The sequence below is a fragment of the Hypanus sabinus genome, chromosome 5, assembly GCF_030144855.1.
Source record: "Hypanus sabinus isolate sHypSab1 chromosome 5, sHypSab1.hap1, whole genome shotgun sequence".
Classification (NCBI taxonomy): domain Eukaryota; kingdom Metazoa; phylum Chordata; class Chondrichthyes; order Myliobatiformes; family Dasyatidae; genus Hypanus; species Hypanus sabinus.
Genome location: NC_082710.1, coordinates 88730032 through 88750817, shown reverse-complemented (window position 1 = coordinate 88750817; position 20786 = coordinate 88730032). Strand labels below are relative to the sequence as shown.

The 20786-nt window shown below is 42.6% G+C and overlaps 1 protein-coding gene across 1 annotated transcript in view; it reads left to right on the top strand.

The window, feature by feature from the left end:
- The first annotated feature begins 210 nt into the window (after positions 1-210).
- Positions 211-20786, top strand: part of LOC132394766 (contactin-associated protein-like 5) — a 1222641-nt gene continuing 1202065 nt past the window's right edge. Inside the window, exons 1-3 of the mRNA XM_059971174.1 lie at positions 211-226; positions 671-781; positions 14764-14957. Of these exons, the coding sequence (XP_059827157.1) occupies positions 211-226; positions 671-781; positions 14764-14957 (321 nt within the window). The remainder of the gene's footprint in view (positions 227-670; positions 782-14763; positions 14958-20786) is intronic.

The window sequence follows — 20786 nt, the reverse complement described above, 5'->3', positions numbered from 1 at the left end:
GCCTGCAAACTGTTGCTTAGTATGGTGGTGGAAACAAATATGATAGAGGTGCTTAAGAGGCTCTTACATGGGCACATGAATGTGCAGGGAATGGAGGAAAAATGGAGATAGCACTGGAGCCAAATTGTTCTTTCAAATAAGGTTGATCCGTGTGGTGGATCATAAGGAGTAGAGTCAAGACTGTGAAGGGACTTGCAAGTGACACTAAGAATGGTTAGTTGCTCAGGTACTATTATAGCTCTTGAGCTCAGAATCAGAGGTTAGGTGTGACCACAAACTCAGGTGCATGGATGGTGGAAAGTGAAAGGCAGTTTAGTAAAGCACAAGTGTAATTAAGTTCGGACGTAACATGGACAAAGAACATCGTAGATAGAATACTACAGCATTGCTCAGGCCCATTGACCCATGATATTGTATCAGCCTTTTAATGTACTGCAAGATCAATCTAACTCTTCCCTCCCACATGTTGAAAGCTTGAACTGGAGATGAATTAGATTATATTACGGATACATAAGTTTATGAGGTACATATATAGTCTAATATTTTAGTTGGAAGAGAGGTGAAAGTGTTTGCTTTATGTCTGTTCATGGCAGCAATAATTCTCTTTGAGATTTCTTAGTTGTACATCAATAAAAAGTGAAACATATGCTTTGTGTTCTCAATCTGACAGATAACTGTGACAGTCAACTGGTGTCGGACTTGCTTCGCTGGGCCTTCAATTCCTCTTCAGAGTTCTCAAGCAGCCACAGCCCCGGCTACGCAAAGCTGAACAGAAGGGACGGTAAGGGACATATGCCATCTCAACTGATGACATTTCTGATACTTCCTCTGATATCTATCATCCCCTGTGTGCAGGAGCAAACTGAAAGGCCACGTGGACTTGGTGTTCAAAATAACCGGCAATTTGCTAAAACTGTGCACAGCAGGAAATCATTCAAAACTGAAAGTGAATTTGGTACAGCTTTTGTGTTCTCAGTTGAAGAGATTACACAGAAACTGATTAACACGGCATGATAGCATATGGGGTTAACATAATCACTTAACAACATGAGTGATCACTAATAGGGGTTCGATTCCCTTTGCTGTCTGTATGGAGTTTGTACATTCTCCCCGTGACCACATGGGTTTCCTGCGGGTGCTCTGATTTCCTCCCACAGTCCAAAGACATACATCCAGGGTCAGTGAGTTGTGGGCATACTGTATTGGCACAAGAAATATGGCAACACTAATGGACTGCCTGTTCAAACTGTGATGGCCATTGACATAAATGGTGCATTTCACTATATTTCAATGTATCTGTGCAAATAAAGCAAGTCTAATCTTTAAAAGTCCTTGACATTAAAACTGGGCTTTGATAATGGAATAGTGATTATGGGAAGACTTAATTAAGTAACATACAAGGCACTGATAATTGAATAAAATGATTGTCCACATTTAACCTGGTTAACAGTAAACTAAACTGGGTAGCAATGCAACACTATTACATTTCGGGGTGTCAGAGGTACTAGTTAAACTCCAACATCATTTGTAAGAAGTCTGTATGTAGGTTTTCTCTGCGTGCTCTGGTGGTCTCCCACAGTCCAATGACGTACTGGCTTCTAAGTTAAATGGTTATTGTAAATTGTCCTGTGATTAGGCTGGGGTTAAATCAGGGTTTGCTGGGAGGCACAGCTCTAAAGGCCAGAAGGGCCTATCCTGTGCTGGACTGTAGCTCAATAAATAAATAAAAACAATTTTCTGTTACAACAATGGGTTCACGCTATAATGTAACTAATTATCTTCCTGAAACTTGGCTGTCATCGCTGCTGCATTCCATGTCTCTTAAACTTTGTCTGCAGTTCCCTGTTAACACGTTAGCACAATCTATGTTGCAATTTACTCTCAATATTCTTTCCCCTACTACAAATGCCTCGCCCTTCCTAAGATCAACCTGACTTAGGCATGAATATTGGAATTGTACATTGGCCAACTAAGCATTAACATTCTGGCCACAGAGTAATTTCTTTGGGCCATTTCATCCCTATAGCCAAACATTTTTGAAGCCTTTTGACCCTGAGGGAGCTTACACTGTCAGATGATTTACTCAGACACAGATAATACAAATAATGATCAATAGGTTATTATTTCAGAGCTCATGAGAGCAAGCAGTTCAGCTCAAAATTTGCTCCAAAATAATGGTTTGTTAGCATTTGTAGTAGACACAAGAGAAGATCAGTCAATTCTGCAAAATTTCAGTAGATTTTCAAAGTATGCTGAAAGCATTTTTCAATCACTGACTCACTGACCAAAACTGCTTTAAGTTTCTTTTACCCCTTAAACCATGCTTTTACTTTCAACTCCATATTTTAAGTTCTTCTCTTCTTTATTTCTATTTGATGAGACAAGGGTTTGAAAAGTCATGTAAGGCATACTTTTAAGGTGAACTCATCTACAAAATGAAGTTCTTTTAAGAATTGGGTCCTTTTCTATTCAATGGTTCTTTGTAATTGTCACAGTGACCTTGAGAACCTAGACTTTTCCAGTGGTTTCTGTCTGACATGTTTATCTGTGCTTCATGAAGTAAAACAGCACTGTTAGATGACGTCATTTGATGTGGAAGTTAATTAGCGGATTGATCAAAGGCATTGTAATCTGACAGCATGGAAACAGGTTCTTCAGCCCATCTGGTCCATACCGACCCAGATGCTCCATAAATTTGCCAGAATTTGGCCAATAGCCTTCTAAATCTTTCCAATATATATGCTTGTCCAACTGTCTTTTAAAAAGTTGTTATTGTACCTGCTTCAACCACTACCTCTAGCAGCTCATTCAAGATGGATGAGGTTGTATTGGAATTATTGAAGTTTTTATTGTTGGATGATATTTATTGCCAAAGTCAATGGAAACCAAAATTCCACTTGACATTTGCTGAACTGAGATTGATAGTAATTTTTTGGATAATGTTGACAAGGCACAGAGGTCAATGGAGTATAGCTTTGACTTACCATTAAACAGAGTGCAAGTTCAACTGCTTGATTCCCTACATTTGTTCTTTTATCACTAACTTTCAGCTCTGTAGAACTGTATGCTACAATATCTCCAGCTGTCTATGTCGACTCAACAAAGGGTCAGAAAGAAGAAAGGTTTGGAAACACAATGCCATCATGGCTGGCACAGACACCATGGACCAAAAGCCTATTCCTCTGATGTGATTTTCTGTGTTCTATATTCAACAACAGGTTCCCCTTTTCTCCCATGCTTTCTAACGTAGAACCCTCAGTGCAACACCATAAAATAGAGAGCAGGATTGAGCCATTTGGCCAATTGAGTCTGCTTCGCCATTCTATCATGGCTAATTTATTAATCTCCTCAACCAAATTTTTCTGCTTTCTCCCCATAACCATTGACACCCTTACTAATTGAGAACCTATTAACCTCTATTTTAAATATACCCAATGACTCGGCCTCCACAGCTATCTGTGGCAATGAATTCCACAGATTCACTCTCCCCTGGGTAAAGAAATTCTTCCTCATCTCTATTCTGAAGGGATGTCCTGGGAACCCCTGCTCTAAATTAGCTAAAACAAAACAATACTTTTTTTTCTATACAATCCACTCCAATTTGAATATAGCCCAGTTCTGTCACACAGTAACAAGCTACAAGCCCATAGTTTTACAGGAAGGATTCTAGCATGGATAAAGCAGTGGCTGATTGGTAGGAGGCAAAGAGTGGGAATAAAGGGAGCCTTTTTGCTTGGCTGCTGATGACTAGTGCTGTTCCACAGGGGTCTGTGTTGGGACTGATTTTCTTTATGTTATATGCCAATGACTTGGATGACAGAATTGATGGCTTTGTTGCAAAGCTTGCAGATGATACAAAGATAGGTACAGGAGCAAGAGTTTTGAGGAAGTAAAGAGGCTAAAGAGGACTTAGGCAGATTAGGAGAATGGGCAGATGGAATGTAGTGTCAGGAAATGTATGGTTATTTGCTTTCATAGAAGAAATAAATGTATAGAGTGTTCTCTAAACAAGAATTAAATTTTTAAAAATCTGAAGTATAAAGGGACTTGAGAGTCCCCATGCAGGATTCCCTAAAGGTTAATTTACAGGTTGAGTTGGTGCTGAGGAAGGCAAATGCAATGTTAGCATTCATTTCAACAGGACTATAAGAGCAAGGATGTGATGCTGAGACTTTATAAAGCACCGGTGAGGTCTCACCTGGAGTATTGTGAACAGTTTTGGACCATTACCTTAAACTGAAACTGAAATTAGAGAGTTTTCAAAGGAAGTTCACAAGAATTATTCCAGGATTGAAAGACTTGTCATATGAAGAGCATTTGATGGCTCTGGGCCTGTATTCACTAGAATTCAGAAGAATGAAGGGTGACCTAATTGAAAACTATTGAATGTTGAAAGGCCTGATAGATTGAATGTGGAGAGGATGTTTCCTATGGTGTGAGAGTCTATGACCAGAGGACACAGCCTCAGAATAGAGGGTGTCCTTTTAGAATGGAGATGTTTCATGGCTGTCAATGAGAAGACGTATCTCAAAGTTGTATACTTTGTTAATAAATGTACTTTGAATTTTGATGCTTTGTCCTATCTGTGTGGAGTTTCCCTGACCTTCCTGTGGCCACATGGATTTCCTCCAGTTGCTCTGCTTCCCTCCACACCCCATAGCTGTGCAGGTTTGAGTATTCATTAGCTGCTGTAAATCCAACCTGTATGGGTGGGTAGCAGGAGACTCAGGAAGTGAATGGCGATGTGAGAGGAAAAACTTACTCAGTGCAAATGGTCAGTGTTCAAAGAAGGCCCATTTCTGTAAGTAAATGAAAATCGGGAGATCTTGCTTCCATAGTGGTATTTCTCATACAGCTTGACATCACTTATAATGGAGTATTTCAGACATTATCTCAGATGGGCCCCTGTGTATACTGTATTGAAAGAAGATGATATTACTAAATTGCATATTCATTGATGATTGTTGGCAGTTCTTTTCAGAATATTGAATGTAAAATGGCTCTTTGTTTGCTACTTTTGAACGCAAGATCCGTTGTTAAATTCCGTAGTGTAATTCATTTATGGATTAGAAAATTATCAATAATCTCAGGAGTTTTTGTTTGACAGGCCAATCATTCACTCTGAGATGGATTCATTTATTTATCACATGTACTTCAAAATATTCAGGGAAATGTGTTGCACGTGTTAGCAACCAATATAATGTAAAGGGGTATTGGGGCAGTCTGCACACAACATTTCCATTAGAGTTTGCAGATACTTAACTGATAAAACAAGAAGAAAGTAATTTCTGAATGTCATACTTGTGTTTGGTGTTACTTTCCCTTGAGACATTCCATGGCTCTTCTTCTGGTGTTTGTGCAAACATTGGAAAATATTAAAACAATTCTACAAGAAGTAGTGGATACGGCCCAGTCCATTATGGGTAAAGCCCTCCCCACCATTGAGCACGTCCATTCAGACTGCTGTTGCAGGAAAGTAGCATTCATTGTCAACAAACCCCCACTCCCATACCCAGCATCCAGGCCATAGATTCTTCTCACTGCTCCCATCAGGCCAAAGGTACAGGAGTCTCAGGACCCACACCATCTGGTTCAGGAACAGTTATTACCCCTCAGCCATCAGGCTCTTGAACTAGAGAGGATAACTTCACTCAATGTCACTTGCCTCAACACTGAAATGTTCCCACAACTTAAGATTCACTTTCAAAGCCTCTTCATCTCATGTTCTTGATATTTGTTGCTTCTATATTTATTATTATTATGAGGTTTTTTTACTCATCTTGTATTTGCACAATTTATTGTCTTTTGCACATCGGCTGTTCCTCCGTCATGTTGTATGCAGTCGGGAAGTGTACGGTCATGCACTTTGGTAGAAGAAATGAAAGAGTTGACTATTTTCTAAATGAAGCAAAAGTACAAAAAACTGAGGTGCAAAGGGACTTGGGAGTTCTTGCGCAGGATTCCCTAAAGGTTAATTTGCATGTTGAGGAAGGCAAATGCTATGTTAGCTACCCATGTCAAGAGGACTAGGATATAAAGGCAAGGATGCAATGTTGAGACTTTATAAAGCACTAGTGAGGCCTCATTGGAGTATTGAGGGCAGCTGTGGGCCCCTTATCTTAGAAAGGATATGTTGATACAGGAGAGGGTTGAAAGGAGATTCATGAAAATCAGGGTGGTGCTATATTCCAGGAGGGGGGGGGGGTTTCTAGAGTACATCTGAGATGGCTTTTTATAGCAGCATGTGGTTGAGCCCACTACAGGTTCAGCTAATCTGGATTGGGTGCCAGAATTGATTAGAGTGCTCTAGGTAAAAGAACCCTTCAGCCAGAGTGATCATTAGATGATAGAATTCACCCTACAATTTGAGAAGGAGAAGCTAAAGTCAGATGTATCAGCATTTCAGTGGTGTAAGGGGAATTACAGAGGTGCGAGAGAGGGGTTGGCAAGAACTGATTGGAAAAGAACACTGGCAGGGATGACAACAGAGCAGCAATGGCTGAAATTTTTGGAAGCAATTCAGAAGGCACAGGATATATACATATAATATAAAAGGAACGATGTAATGTTGTGGCTTTATAAAGCACTTGTGAGGCCTCACTTGGATTATTGCAAGCAGTTTTGGGCCCCATGTGCTGATACTGGAGAGGGTTCAATGGAGGTTCACAAAAATGATTCCAGGATTGAACGGTTTGTCATATGAAGAGCATTTGATGGCTCTGACCCTGTATTCACTAGAATTCAGAAGAATGTGGGGTGGTCTAATTGAATCCTATCAAATGGTGAAAGGATTGATAGAGTAGATGTAGAGAGGATGTTTCCTATGGTGCTGGACACTAAGACCAAAGGACACAGTCTCAGAATAGAGGGGTGTCCTTTTAGAATGGAAATGTGGAGGAATTTCTTTAGTCAGAGAGTGGTGACTCTGTGGAAATCTTTGCCACAGGCAGCAGTGTATATTCAAAGCAGAGGTTGATGGATTCTTGATTGGTCAGGGAATGATGAGACTCGAGGAGAAGCCAGGAGACTAGGTCTGAAATAAAAATTGGATCAGCCTTGATGAAATTGCGAAACAGACTTGATGGGCCAAATGGGCAAATTCTGCAGCTACAGTATGTCTTATTTTCTCATACTGGGCATCACGGTAGTACAACAGTTAGCATGATATTATTACAGTTTGGAGCATCAGAATTCAGAGTTCATCCCAGTGTCATCTGTAAGGAGTTTTTCTAAATCCTCCCCGTGGAATGCATGGATTCAACCGTGACCTCTGACACTGTCTCTGTGGACTCAGGATTAACCGTGACCTCTGACACTGTCCCTGAGGACTCAGGTTTAACCGTGACCTCTGACACTGTCTCTGTGGACTCAGGATTAACCGTGACCTCTGACACTGTCCCTGTGGACTCAGGTTTAACCGTGACCTCTGACACTGTCGCTGTGGACTCAGGATTAACCGTGACTTCTGACACTGTTCCTGTGGACTCAGGTTTAACCGTGACCTCTGACACTGTCCCTGTGGACTCAGGATTAACCGTGACCTCTGACACTGTCCCTGTGGACTCAGGATTAACCGTGGCCTCTGACACTGTCCCTGTGGACTCAGGATTAACCGTGACCTCTGACACTGTCCCTGAGGACTCAGGATGAACCGTGACCTCTGACACTGTCCCTGTGGACTCAGGATTAACCGTGACCGCTGACACTGTCCCTGTGGACTCAGGATTAACCGTGACCTTTGACACTGTCTCTGAGGACTCAGGATTAACCGTGACCGCTGACACTGTCCCTGTGGACTCAGGATTAACCGTGACCTTTGACACTGTCTCTGAGGACTCAGGATTAACCGTGACCTCTGACACTGTCTCTGTGGACTCAGGTTTAACCGTGACCTCTGACACTGTCCCTGTGGACTGTATACATTCTCTAAGTGCTGCAGTTTCCTTCACGTCCCAAAGATGTGCCGATTGGTTAACTCATTACCTACCTAATCACATCACTCCTACTGGATCCCAGCAGCAGCTCAGCAAAGTCCTCTGTCTTGGGCCAGTCTATCAAGTTGTCCCTAGATATAACCTATCTTCTTGGTTTCCTTCTTCTTCAAAAAATGAGGTCTTTGGAGCTTCTGTTGGCACTTCAGAAGCTTGAGGATTGTTAGCCTCATGCCTAACCTGCCTCCTTTAACTGACGGATTTGGGACTGTCCATGGCAGAGCTTGTAGACTATTTGGCTGCTGTAAATTATGCCTAGTGCGTAGTTTATAGATGATGTTAGATTGGATAGAAAAATGTTTAAAGAGAAGAAATTCTGCAGGTGCTGGGAAATCTTGAACAGCAAATAATATTTCATGCATCTCCAACACTCCTGTTCTTCCTGGACACCCCACTCTGGTTCTCTACCTGCTCTGGATCTTTTCATCTCCAATTGCTGATGAGACATCTACCAGCTTGATGTTGGCATTCCTCTCTCCTCCTCGAAATTTACCCCTCAGAACATACTACTGTCCACTCTCTCTGCACCCATCCCAACCTGACCATGAAGCATCAAACTCCGCAGTCAAGGTTTTGCTGTTCTAGTCAGGTGGGCTGACCTTTACCTTGCCAAGGCCAGACAGCAACAGTCGGGCAATTCCTCTTACTTTCTCCTTCACTCCTCTTACTGCTCCTGCCCTACTGAACTCATGTCCACATACCTCGACTCCATTCTATCCTTCCTGGTTCAGTCCCTTGCCACCTACCCGTGCCCTTCTCATGCTCTAAATCAACTACTTTCAGTTCCCTTGCCCAGACTTCCTCATTTTCAGCATTGTTCAGTCCCTATATACCTCTATCCCCTACAAAGAAGGCCTTAAAGATCTCTGCTTCTTTTGCAACAGACCCAACCAGTTCCCCTCCACCACCATCCTCCTCAACAATTTCTCCTTCAGCTCCTCCCACTTTCTCTAAACTCAGAGAGTAGCTAAGGACACCTTCCTGGGCTGCAGCTGGGCCTTTTTGTTGGTCACATACTGCAGTCCATGTTCTAAGCCTTTCTTAGCAATGCTCGCCAACACTTTCTGTGCTGCATTGGTGCTGCTTCATTCACCCATGCTGAGCTCATCAATTTTATCAACTTTTATCGAGCCTTACCAAGCCTCCAGCTTCCACCTCACCCTTAAATTCACTTGGTCCATTTCTCACATCTCCCTCCCCTTTCTTGTTCTTCCCATCTCCATCTCTGGAGACAAACTGTCTACTAACATTGTTCATAAAACTACCGATCCCAGGGCTTTCTTGACTATGCCTCTTCACACCCTGTCTCCCATAAAAATGCTATTCCCCTTTCTCAGTTCCTTTGTCTCCACCACATCTATTCCCAGGATGAGGCTTTCCTTTCCAGGACATGAGAGATGGCGTCCTTCCTCAAATAACAGGGTTTTCCTTCCTGCAACATTGATTCTGCCTCCAGCCATATCTCCCACATTTACTGGATGTCTGCGCTCACCCCATCTTGCTGCTGGTTTGACCGTGATTAGACTTCTCCTTGTCCTCACCTACCATCCTATATGTTCTCCGTCCACACAACATTCTCCACAACTTCCACCATCTTCACTGGGATCGTACCACCAAACACATCTTAACCTCCCCCTCCCAACTATCCACTTTCCACAGGGATCGCTCCCTCTGTGATTCCCTTGTCTACTCTCCCCTCCCTCATGGGACTCCTTGCTACTCAACTCCTCCCTCACCTCCACTTATGGCACAGAACTGTTCTTCCAAGTGAGGCAACACTTCACCTGCAAATCAGTTGAGGTTGCCTATTATCGGGTGTCCTTCTCGTTCTGGGGAAACCTGATGTAGATTGGGGGACCGCTCTGTTCAGCATTTCCACTCCGTCTGTGAAGAGCGGGTGGCACGTGGTTAGCACCTTGCTTTACAGTAGACGAGACCAGGCTCAATTACTGTCACTGCCTATCAGGAGTTTGTACCTTCTCCCTGTGACCGCATGGGGTCAGTCTGGGTGATCCAGTTTCCTCAAGCAATCCAAAGACGTACCAATTGGTAGGTCATTTAGTCATTGTAAATTGTCCTGTGTTTAGGCTGGGATTCAAATGAGAGATTGCTGGGCCATAGGGCTCGAAGGGTTGTAAGAGACAATTCCACACTGTATCTCAAAAAAATTTTCAAAATATGGGATTTTCCTATGGCCAAACATTTTAATTTCTATCCCCATTCCTGTTCTGACATGTTGGTCTATGGCTTCTTTTGCCTTGATGAGGCCACCCTCTGGGTAGAGGAACAACAATTTATATTCTGGCAACACACACAAAATGCTGGTGGAACGCAGCAGGCCAGGCAGCGTCTATAGGTAGGCTCCAACCTGATGCTATGAACATTGATTTTCCCTTCAGGCAATTTTTTTGCCTTTCCCTTCCCTCTTCTTCTATTCCCCACTCTGGCCTCATACCGCTTCTGCTCACCTGCCTATCACCTCCTGCTGGTGCCCCTCCTTCTTCCCTTCCTCCCATGGTCCACTCTTCTCTCCTATCAGATCGTTCTTCTCCAGCCATTTACCTTTTGCATGCACCTGGTTCCACCTATCAATTTCCAGCTGGTCCTCCTTCCCCTCACCCCACATTTTTATTCTGGCTTCTTCCCCCTTCCTTTCCTGTCCCGAGGAAGGGTCTCAGCTCTTAACATTGACTGTTTATTCATTTCCATAGATGCTGCCTGACCTGCTGAGTTCCTCCAGCATTTTGTGTGTGTTGCTCTGGCTTTCCAGATCTGCAGAATCTCTTGTGTTTGTGATCACCAGATCTGTGTTGCTTTGGATTGCCTCTGATCTCTGCAATAGACATGAACACTGGAGGAACTCAGCCTGGTGAGCCACCTAAAACTGAGTGACTGGTTAAGCAGCTCTCTACACATCCGATGGAAGCGACTCTCTTCAGGCAATCTATAACTAACTTGTCATTTTACTATGTGTGTTATAAGTATTTTGTAATCATCACTTACTACAGTAAATTATCGTTGTTCCAGATTAGCAATTAGTTACTACCAATTAGTTCATTCCACAGTTCTCATAAAGGGATTTGAATTGGGATAAAGGATGCACCCATACTTTTCTGGATAACTAATCTGGTAACCCCTATACCATTTGTATTGGTTTATTATTGTTCAAGAGGGTTCAAGAGACAGGAGAACAGACCAGCAGAGGTCTGATGTCTGTCGACAAGTGTGGCTTGCCTGGCAAGTTGAAGTTGTGGTGCTTGCAGTACGGACTGATGCCACGGATAGTGTGGCCACTAACTGTCTATGAAGTGGCAGTGTCCCATGTTGAGGCAATGGAACGGAAGATCAACAAGTATTTGAAGAAGTGGCTTGGAGTACCGAGCAGCCTCACTAATATTGCAATCCAGAGTAGCCAGACAAAGCTTACCATCCCAGTGCAATCCCTTGTTGAAGAGGTCAAGGTAGCCAAGGTAAGATCATTCTTGATGCTTCGAGACTCAAAAGACCCTGTCATCAAGAACACCCAGCTGGATGTGAGATCAGGCAGGAAGTGGTCAGCCAAGGCAGCAGTTGATGAGGCAGAGTCTAGACTGAAGCACAAGGAGACGGTTGGGGCTACTCAGCTAGGCCGCCAGGGACTTGGATGGACAACCCACAAGTGGTGGTCATCGTCTACAGGTAAGGAGCGTCGTGAGCTTGTAACACATGAAATACGAGAGGTAGAAGAGGAGAAGAGGTTAGATAAAGCAGCTGGCCTGACCAAACAAGGGGCTTGGACCTGGTGGGAAAGTGTTGAACAACGACATCTATCTTGGAATGTCCTGTGGCAGATGGAACCGCTCAGCATTTCTTTTCTATATAGAGCAGTGTATGACCTGCTCCCAACACCTGCCAACCTCAGCACCTGGTATGAAGATAAGACAGACAGGTGTGCTGCTTGTGGTGAGAAGGGAACACTTCAGCATATTTTGAGTGCATGCAGAGTCAATCTTTCCAGCGGCATGTACACTTGGAGACATAACAGAGTTCTCAAAGTTGTAACAGAAGCGGTTGAGCAGAGAGTACTGCAGCACAACTTATCTCATGCCCGATGCTGCACCGAACATCACATATCATTTGTGAAAGAAGGCTCCAAGTCAAGGGTGAACAGCACAGGCCCACGATCAAGCATACTTTCTTCAGCCAATGATTGGTGTGTCAAGGCCGACCTGGATGGGAAAGGCAGTTTCCCGGAGCAAATAGTTTTCACCACATTGCATCCAGATATAATCGGCTGGACTGACACCAGTAGAGAAGTGGTTATTGGTGAACTTATAGTCCTCTGGGAAGACAACATCGATGAAGCCCATGAGTGCAAGTTAACCACGTATGCAGAATCAAGATCAGAGTGCAGAGACAGAGGGTGGAAGGTCTCATGCTAACCATTTGAAGTAGGTTTCCATGGCTTTATTGCATTCACTTTCCAGAAGTGGCTGTGTGACCTTGGCTTTACTAGAAGAGAGATCAAGTCAACCAGCAGGGATGTAGCTGAGGCAGCAGAGACAGGATCATCATGGGTGTGGACCAAGTACATCCAGAGGGGCAGATAGTCCAACAGTGTATCCATCTTTTGTAAACCCTTCAGTAGTTGCATAGACACCTGAAGAGTAGACTATCTGTTGGATGGAAGTGACCAACAACTCTGATTGGGGCAGATGCCACATTTTTAAGCTCACCAATGGGAGGTGGTGCTTTAGCACTGCTGGCCCACCACCTCGAGGGAGTCTTGATCATAAGCGGGCCGAAACTCCTGAAGACAGGTGGCAGATCAGCTGATGATCCGACTGATGATAGCACAGGACAGTTAACATCTTAGTCCACGTTTTTAATTCTTCTTGTCGCATGTACCAAGACACAGTGAGAAGCTTGCTTTGTGCACTATTCATGCAGATTAAATCATTACACAGTGCAAAGTAAAACAGTAACAATGCAAGGTAAAGTGTAAAAGCTTCTGAGAAAGTGTGGTGCAGGTAAGGGAAGAGTAAGATTAAAACAAGGTAGATTGTGAGGTCAGGATTCCATCTTAACATACAAGAGTCTACTAACAGTGGGATAAAAGCTGTTTTTGAGCCTGGGTGTGCGTACTTTCAGGCTCTTGTATCTTCTAACGATGGGAGACAGTAGAAGAGGGAATAGCCAGTGTGGGTGGGGTCATTGATAAGTTGCCTGCTCTACTAAGGCAGCAAGTATAGTGAGTCCACGGAGGGGAGTTGGTTCCTGTGATGGAGATGTTGCTATACCGAGCCTTGATACATTTAAGCAGAATGCTTTCTATGGTGCATCGACAAATATTGGTAACATTGGTTGGACCAATACAGTCTGTTGATCGCATCTAGGAACTTGACTCTCTCAATCCTCTCAATTTCAATGTGGTTGACGTGGAAAGGAGCATTTTCACTTTCTTCTGTTTTGAAGTCAATGGGCAGTTCTTCTATTGACATTGAGGGAAGGTCATTGTCATAACACCATGTTACTAAGTCCTTTATCTCCTTCCTGTACTCTCTTATCATTACCTGAGATGAGACCCACTACAGTAGTATTATCAACAAACTTGTAGATAGAATTACAGCAGAATCTGGCCATGCTATACAGTTATGAATGTACAGGGAGTAGAGTAGGGGCTGAGGATACAGCATCATGTAGCATCAGTGTTCAGAATAATCATGGCAGATGTGTTGCTACCTGTCCTTACTGACTGTGGTGTGCTGGTCAGGAAGTCAAGAATCCAGTTGCAGAGGAAGGCATTGACCTTGGGTCTGGAGTTTGGTGAAACGTTTACTTGGAATAGTAGCATTGAACTGTAGTTAATAAACAATAGTCTGATGAAGGTATCTTTACTATTCAGATGCTCCAGAGATGAGTACAGTGCCAGGGTAATGACATCTGCTGTCGACCTGTTTTCGTAGTAGCAAGTTGCAATGGGTCAAAGTTGTCTGGAATGCAGGAGTTAATGTGTGCCATGACCAGACCCTCAAATTATTGCATCAACCATCAACATTGAACTCTGGAGAATATTAGTGAAACAATAACCAGAAGAGATTCCGCAGATGCTGGAAACCAGAGCAAGATACACAAGACGCTGGATGAACTCAACAGGTCAGGCAGCATCTATGGAAAGCAATAAGCAGGTGTCGTTTTGTGCCAAGGTGCTTCATCAGGACTCTATGAGGAGGAATCTCATTAGCCAGAGGGTGGTGAATGTATGGAATTCATTGCCATAGACAGCTGTGGAATCAAGTCACTGGATATATTTAAAGCAGAGGTTGACAGGTTTTTGATTAGTCAGGGTGTCAATGGTTATGTGGAAAAGGTAGGAGAATGGGCTTGAGAAGGATAATAAATCAGACATGATGGAATGGCAGTGCAGACTTGATAAGCAAATGGTGATTTCTGCTCTTATGTCTAATAAATGAGTGCAACGATAATGTAAAAATGTAATCAAAAATATTCCTTGTAAGTCACACACATTTCCGATACAGATATATATCTTTAAACTTCCATAATATTTGGGTCAATATCCTGCAATTCTGTAAAACCATTATGGTACTGTAATGGCATGATGGCCAGCACATTAACGTAAAGAAGGTGAAGCCAAATATAACATTCTGTAAGCTGTAACATCACTGCCTTATGATCAGAAGAAATCCACTCACCATATCTCATGGCTAGATGTTAAATGATTTGCAGAGAGATAAATTTTCATTTGACCCTCAATAACTTTGTTTCTTTGAAGGTGCTGGTGGATGGTCGCCTTTGGAATCTAACAAATACCAGTGGTTGCAGATGGATCTCGGAGAGAGGACGGAGGTCACTGCAGTAGCTACTCAAGGCCGCTATGGGAGTTCGGACTGGGTGACACGCTACCAGTTGATGTTTAGTGATATGGGAAGGAATTGGAAGCAGTATCGTCAGGAAGACAGCATTTGGGTAGGGGACTTAATTCAATAACATAAATCATTAATCATTGTAAAGTGAATTGAATATTTAATTTAGTGTTTTCAAGCACTTGAACCCCTGATTGGTCTTGTATACAATATTTACATACCATCATGTTTCCAGTGTTGTTTTGAAATCCTGCTTCTCCCCAAAAAACTGCAGAGTAACATGAGAGTTGACAATATGGCTTAGCCTTCAAATTTCCCCATGGTACTCCTACTTTAGAGATAGAACTGAGTTTTGTAATGCTGCACTGATAGTGCCTTGCAAGCTCTCCATCAGAGGATTGAGTTATTTTTTTTTAAATGATGAATCATATTCAATTGTAATTCATTGAATGGCTTCTAAATGTCACTTAGCTTTGAATGACATTCTTAGTGCTAGGTACTGAAGTGTGGAATTGCTGTTCCAAGTTCAGATTCTATTTGATTTATTTTATTTTACTGAGAGATTTTATTCTGTGTAATGTATTGAAGTTCACACCTGATCAGTGGTGCTAAACAGCCTGTATTGTTATAAACTTTTGTAGTAGTGCAGCAGTTAATTAATCAGAGACCTGGACTAATAATCCAGAGATCCAGGTTCAAATCCCACTATGCCAGCTGTGGAATTTAAATCTGGTTAGCAGACAAGTGTGTGGAAAGAATAACAAGGTGCTGTTGGAATACAATCACAATAGCATCAATGGGTTATTATTAAAGCTTGCATTCTTCATTATTGTCCTTCAGCAGTAAAATTTGGCCATTCCATGCATACCAATGGGTTGGTATTAAAATGGTGCATTATTGCCCTTCAGTAAGTCAATCATCCTTACATGATCTGATTCACATTTGACTATAGACTCTAACATGTTAGATTTGATTATTTTTAATCGATCTAAGATGTTTGTCACCATTACCTTCTCAAAGGGTAATAATAATGGAAGTAAATGCAGGCAGATTCCAAACGCTTGAATGAATATTAATAAAAATGTCTAAGTGGAGTAGAGCACACAGCTGCTGTTATATAACGTGCTTAGCACTACTAAATAAAGGTGAATTTCCAGCAAGGACTCTACATTACATACAAAACTGTGAAACCGTTATTGTCAAAATGCGTGCACTCATCACATCATGCATACCTCCTTTTATACCTGTCACAATAAGAATGCTTTCTTTTATACCTTGAGTTCAGAATCTACTTCTTTAAAATGTAATCAGTTGGTGGCAATATATAAGTAATATATTATTTTTAAGGACAGGCTTGCCTTACATTTCAATCAGCAGAGCTGTGCCTCAGTTATTGGACCCATGAAGTTAGATGTAAACCAAAATGACTCCAAATCAGTTTTCAATTCATTCAGCTTCTTCCCATCTGTCATCAGATTTCTGAATAGACAATGAACCCATAAACACTTCCTTTCTATCTTTTTTCTCTCTTTTTGTACTACTTAATTTAATTTATACATTTTAATTGTATTTTATTGTATTATGTATTGCACTATAGTACTGCCACGAAACAACACATTTCAGAACATGTGACAGTGATACTAACTGATCCTGATCCCAATGAGAGGAGCATGGCCTGGGTGGTGTGGATCTTTTTCAATAGAAACTATCTGTAGCTTTATTAGCTTGGAACAGTTTCTAGTGACTATTGCTTCTGAGTCAACATTTTATTGGGTTCATGTCCCATTCCAAGTAGTGCTGAACTTGAACTTCCTCACAATATGCTGGAGGAACTATTCATCTCCCTCCATAGATGCTGCGAGACCTGCTGAGCTCCTTCTGCATTTTGTGTGTTGCTCTGGATTTCAGCTTCGGCAGAATCTCTTGTGTCTGAGTGAAAACATGAAAAAAGGAAGTTCAATGTCATAACATTTGACTACCCCTTTTCCTGAACTATGTATCCCTCAGTGCCCCAACACCCAGACTCAATCGCATTTCTCTGTAACTTCTCCCTATACCAGCCCTTGTCCACAGCAACCTTTTGTCCGTGGGTTTAATGTCAAACCATTAGAACCAGAATCAGAATCCGATTTAATATCACTGGCATGTGTCATGAAATCCGTTGTTTTGTGGCAGCAGTACATTGCAATACATAATAAAAATAATAATTTACAGTAAGAAGGTATCTATAAATTAAATAATGCAAAGTGAGAAGGGAAGATAGTGAGATAGTGCTCAGGGGTTCATTGTCCATTCAGAAATCTGATGGCAAGGGGGAAGAAGTTGATCCTGAAATGAATGTTGAACATGTGCATTCAGTCTCCTGTACCCCCTCCATGATGGTAGCAATGAGCAGAGGACATGCCCGGGGTCATGGGGGTTCTCAATGACACCTGCCACCTTTCTGAGGAACTGGTTACTAATTGAAAGCATCAGATACAAAACACAAAGTAAATGCAATCATGTTAAATCATTTGGAAGACTGGTCGGCATCTGAAAGATGAAATTCTTAAGGAGAATCTAAGGGAGGTGCGAGTGTGGAACAAGCGGCCAGTTGAAGTGGTGCATGTGGGTTTGATTATAACATTTGAGAGAAGTCTGGAAAGAAAGATGGATGAGCATCGTCTGGAGGCCTGTGTTCTGGGTGAATGCAGGTAGGACAAAGCAGGAGGTTAGCCTGGCACACATTAGATGGGGCAAAGGGTCATTTTGTCTGCTGTTACACTCAGCCTCTGATGTGCTATATAGTCAAATTAAGGAACCCAATTTCCCCAAATTCATTATGACGAGAAGCTGCTGAATGTTTTTCCTCGTCCCTCTGCAAGAACAATGATAAAGTGACCATGTCTCTAGCACGGACTAATGATCTGTGAGTTCCAAGTTTAATCTGGAATAACAAATACGGTAATGTTGACCATGAAACCAAGTTGTGATTAAAGCTGCACTCATTGTCTTCAGGAGAAGACATCTGCTGCCTTTACCAGAATGGCCTGTACATGATTGACAACAACATAGTGGCTTACTGGAATACCGCCGGATTGCCCTGTGAAACATTCAATGGCACTTCGTGACAAGCAAGTTTTGTGCAAAAGTTTAAAAAGGTCACTCAATTTAAAGGGGATTAAAACCAAACTGGTATGGGTATCAAATGATGCGTGGGCATACTCCTGGTGTCAACCTCTAGCACACTTACAACGCAGGAGGAGAACAGCCAGTATTTGCAATTCCAGACCACTGGTACTTGTCAGCGAGGGAGAAAATGTTCCCTCATTATCAGTTCCAATTATCTTTTGTAGTTGAACTTTCATGTTAGCAAGGATAAATTGACAGAATGAGGATGCAATTATTCTTGAGTGTTGTGCAATTTTCTCTGGCTGTTGACTGTTACACTTGCTTGAAACAAAGTCTCAATAAGACAGAATGTCTCTTTACAAGCTCTGCGTTGGACATCACAAGAGCTAATTCCTTTTCTGACATGCAGCTCAGTGTAGTAAGATTTCCCACTGAATTTGTTGGGAAACAGAAGAAAAGTTAATGAAGTTCAGGTGATTGTGGTGAAAGAAGCGAGCTGCGTGTTGTTTGAAAGTGTGTACAGAAATAACTTTCATACATTGGGAGCACACCTTTGCCCCTCACGATATGTACTACTGAACGCATGCTTTATTAAGTCAGCTCACAAACAATGTGTTGTAACAGCTGAGTTGTTCACCTTGCAGATAACATTCACATCTGCTGCAATGACCCTAATCTGTACAGTCTCTAAATTGGGTTTTCTAACAGTACCAATCAAGGAGACTTTGGCCAGATCCTGGTCTAGACTACTGGAGGGTAGCAAAAGTTATTCCTCTCTTCAAGAAAGGTAATAAGGATAATGCTGGGAATGATAGACTCATAAATCTCACATCATCAGTGAGCAAACTATTAGAGAGCATCCTTACAGACATTTGGAGAAGTATAGTCGGATTAGGGATGGTCATCAGAATCAGAATCAGGTTTATAATCACTGATATACAAATGACATGATACAATATATAAAATATACTACAGTAACAATGAGAAATGTGTATTAAATATAAACTAGTAGTGCATAGACAGTGCACATTAATGAGGTAGAGTTCATGGGTTCACAGACTGCTTAGAAATCTGATAGCAGACGGAAAGAAGCTGTTCCTAAATCATTGGGTGGGTGTCTTTAGACTCCTGTCCCTTTTCTCTGATGGTTGTAATGAGAAGAGGGCATGTCCTGTATCGTGAAAGTCTTTAATGATGGATATCACCTTCTTGAAGCACCACATTTTGAAGATATACTCGATGTTGGAGAGGTTAGTACCCACAATAGGGCTGGCTGAGTCTTCAACCCTCAGCAGTTTGCTGTAAGGGTTATGTCAGAGGCAGAATCAGAAGTCAATGGTTGCATAGTGGTTAGCACAACGCTATTACAGCTCAGGCCATTGAAATTCAGAGTTCAATTCCAAGGTCATCTGTGAGGAATCTGTGCACCCAACCCGTGAATGCGTGGGTTTCCTCCGGGTGCTCGGGTTTCCTCCCACAGTCCAAAGACATACCGATTAGTAGTTTAATTTGTTTTCAGAAATAGTCCTGTGATTAGGCTGGGGTTAAATGGGGGGGGGGAGGGTTGCAGGGTGGCAAGGCTCAAAAGACCGATGGGCCTCTTCTGTGCCGTTTCTTGATAAATAAAACACTCTCTTAGAATTCAGTCTCTCCTTTGTCAGGTGTTAATCTGATGATCCAAGGTCAGAAAATTTAATACTTAAAACAGCATTACAGCATCTACAAGGAATTTAGACAGGTAAATGGATAAGAATAGTTCAGAAGGATATATTTCAAATGCAGGTAATTAGGACCAGCTTCAATAGTCAAGGTGGTGCCAGCGAATGATTCCTTGGGCAACATCTTACAGGTAGAAAATCTTTTGAATTATTTCAGTTTTTCTGCTTGTTGTTTTTGTGTTGTTTGTGTTATGGAAACTGTTGGTGCCTGTGCGGTACAGTTTGCATCTCAATAGAAGGATCCGACACTATGTTCTGCGGAGAGTTACCCCATGGAAATCAGAGGCGAGAACCCGAAAAGGACCGAGAACACAAGCTGACTCTTGGGGAAAAATACGACGATGGGATGCAGGGTCATTACTGACTCCATCTCAAATCAGCGAGGAAGATTGAAGCATTGAAGTGAAGGTGTTCAGTCCCAGTCACTGAGCGCTCTTGACAGAGTATGGTCTTGGGTCCATTGGCATCTGGACCTATTAGCGATGGCTCCCAACAGAACCAAAAGGCCAGCGATCGCTCCCTGCGGGGGCCACTGTTTCAACTAGGCAGGAGTTCTGAGTCACGGAAGGACAGTTCGATGTTCTGAGATTTATGTGATTGGACTGTATACTGGTCTCCTTCAGATTATCAGCATTTTCTTTCTTGTGCCCGATTGGCAGGTGTATGATCTGTAAGTTCTTTATGAATGGGTGGGAAGGTAGGGGCTTTTGTTGTTGTTGCTTGTGAGTGAGAGGGTTTTCACTATTTTCAGCGGATTGTTATTGTTGCCGTGTCTGTGGAGGAGGGAGGCCGGGGGTTGTTATTGTTGCCGTGTCTGTGGAGGAGGGAGGCCAGGTGTTGCTATTGTCGCCGTGTCTGTGGAGGATGGAGGCCGGGGGTTGTTATTGTTGCCGTGTCTGTGGAGGAGGGAGGCCGGGGGTCGTTAATGTTGCCGTGTCTGTGGAGGAGGGAGGCCGAGGGTTGTTATTGTTGCTGTGTCTGTGGAGGAGGGAGGCCAGGTGTTGCTATTGTCGCCGTGTCTGTGGAGGATGGAGGCAGGGGGTTGTTATTGTTGCCGTGTCTGCGGAGGATGGAGGCCGAGGGTTGTTATTGTCTCCGTGTCT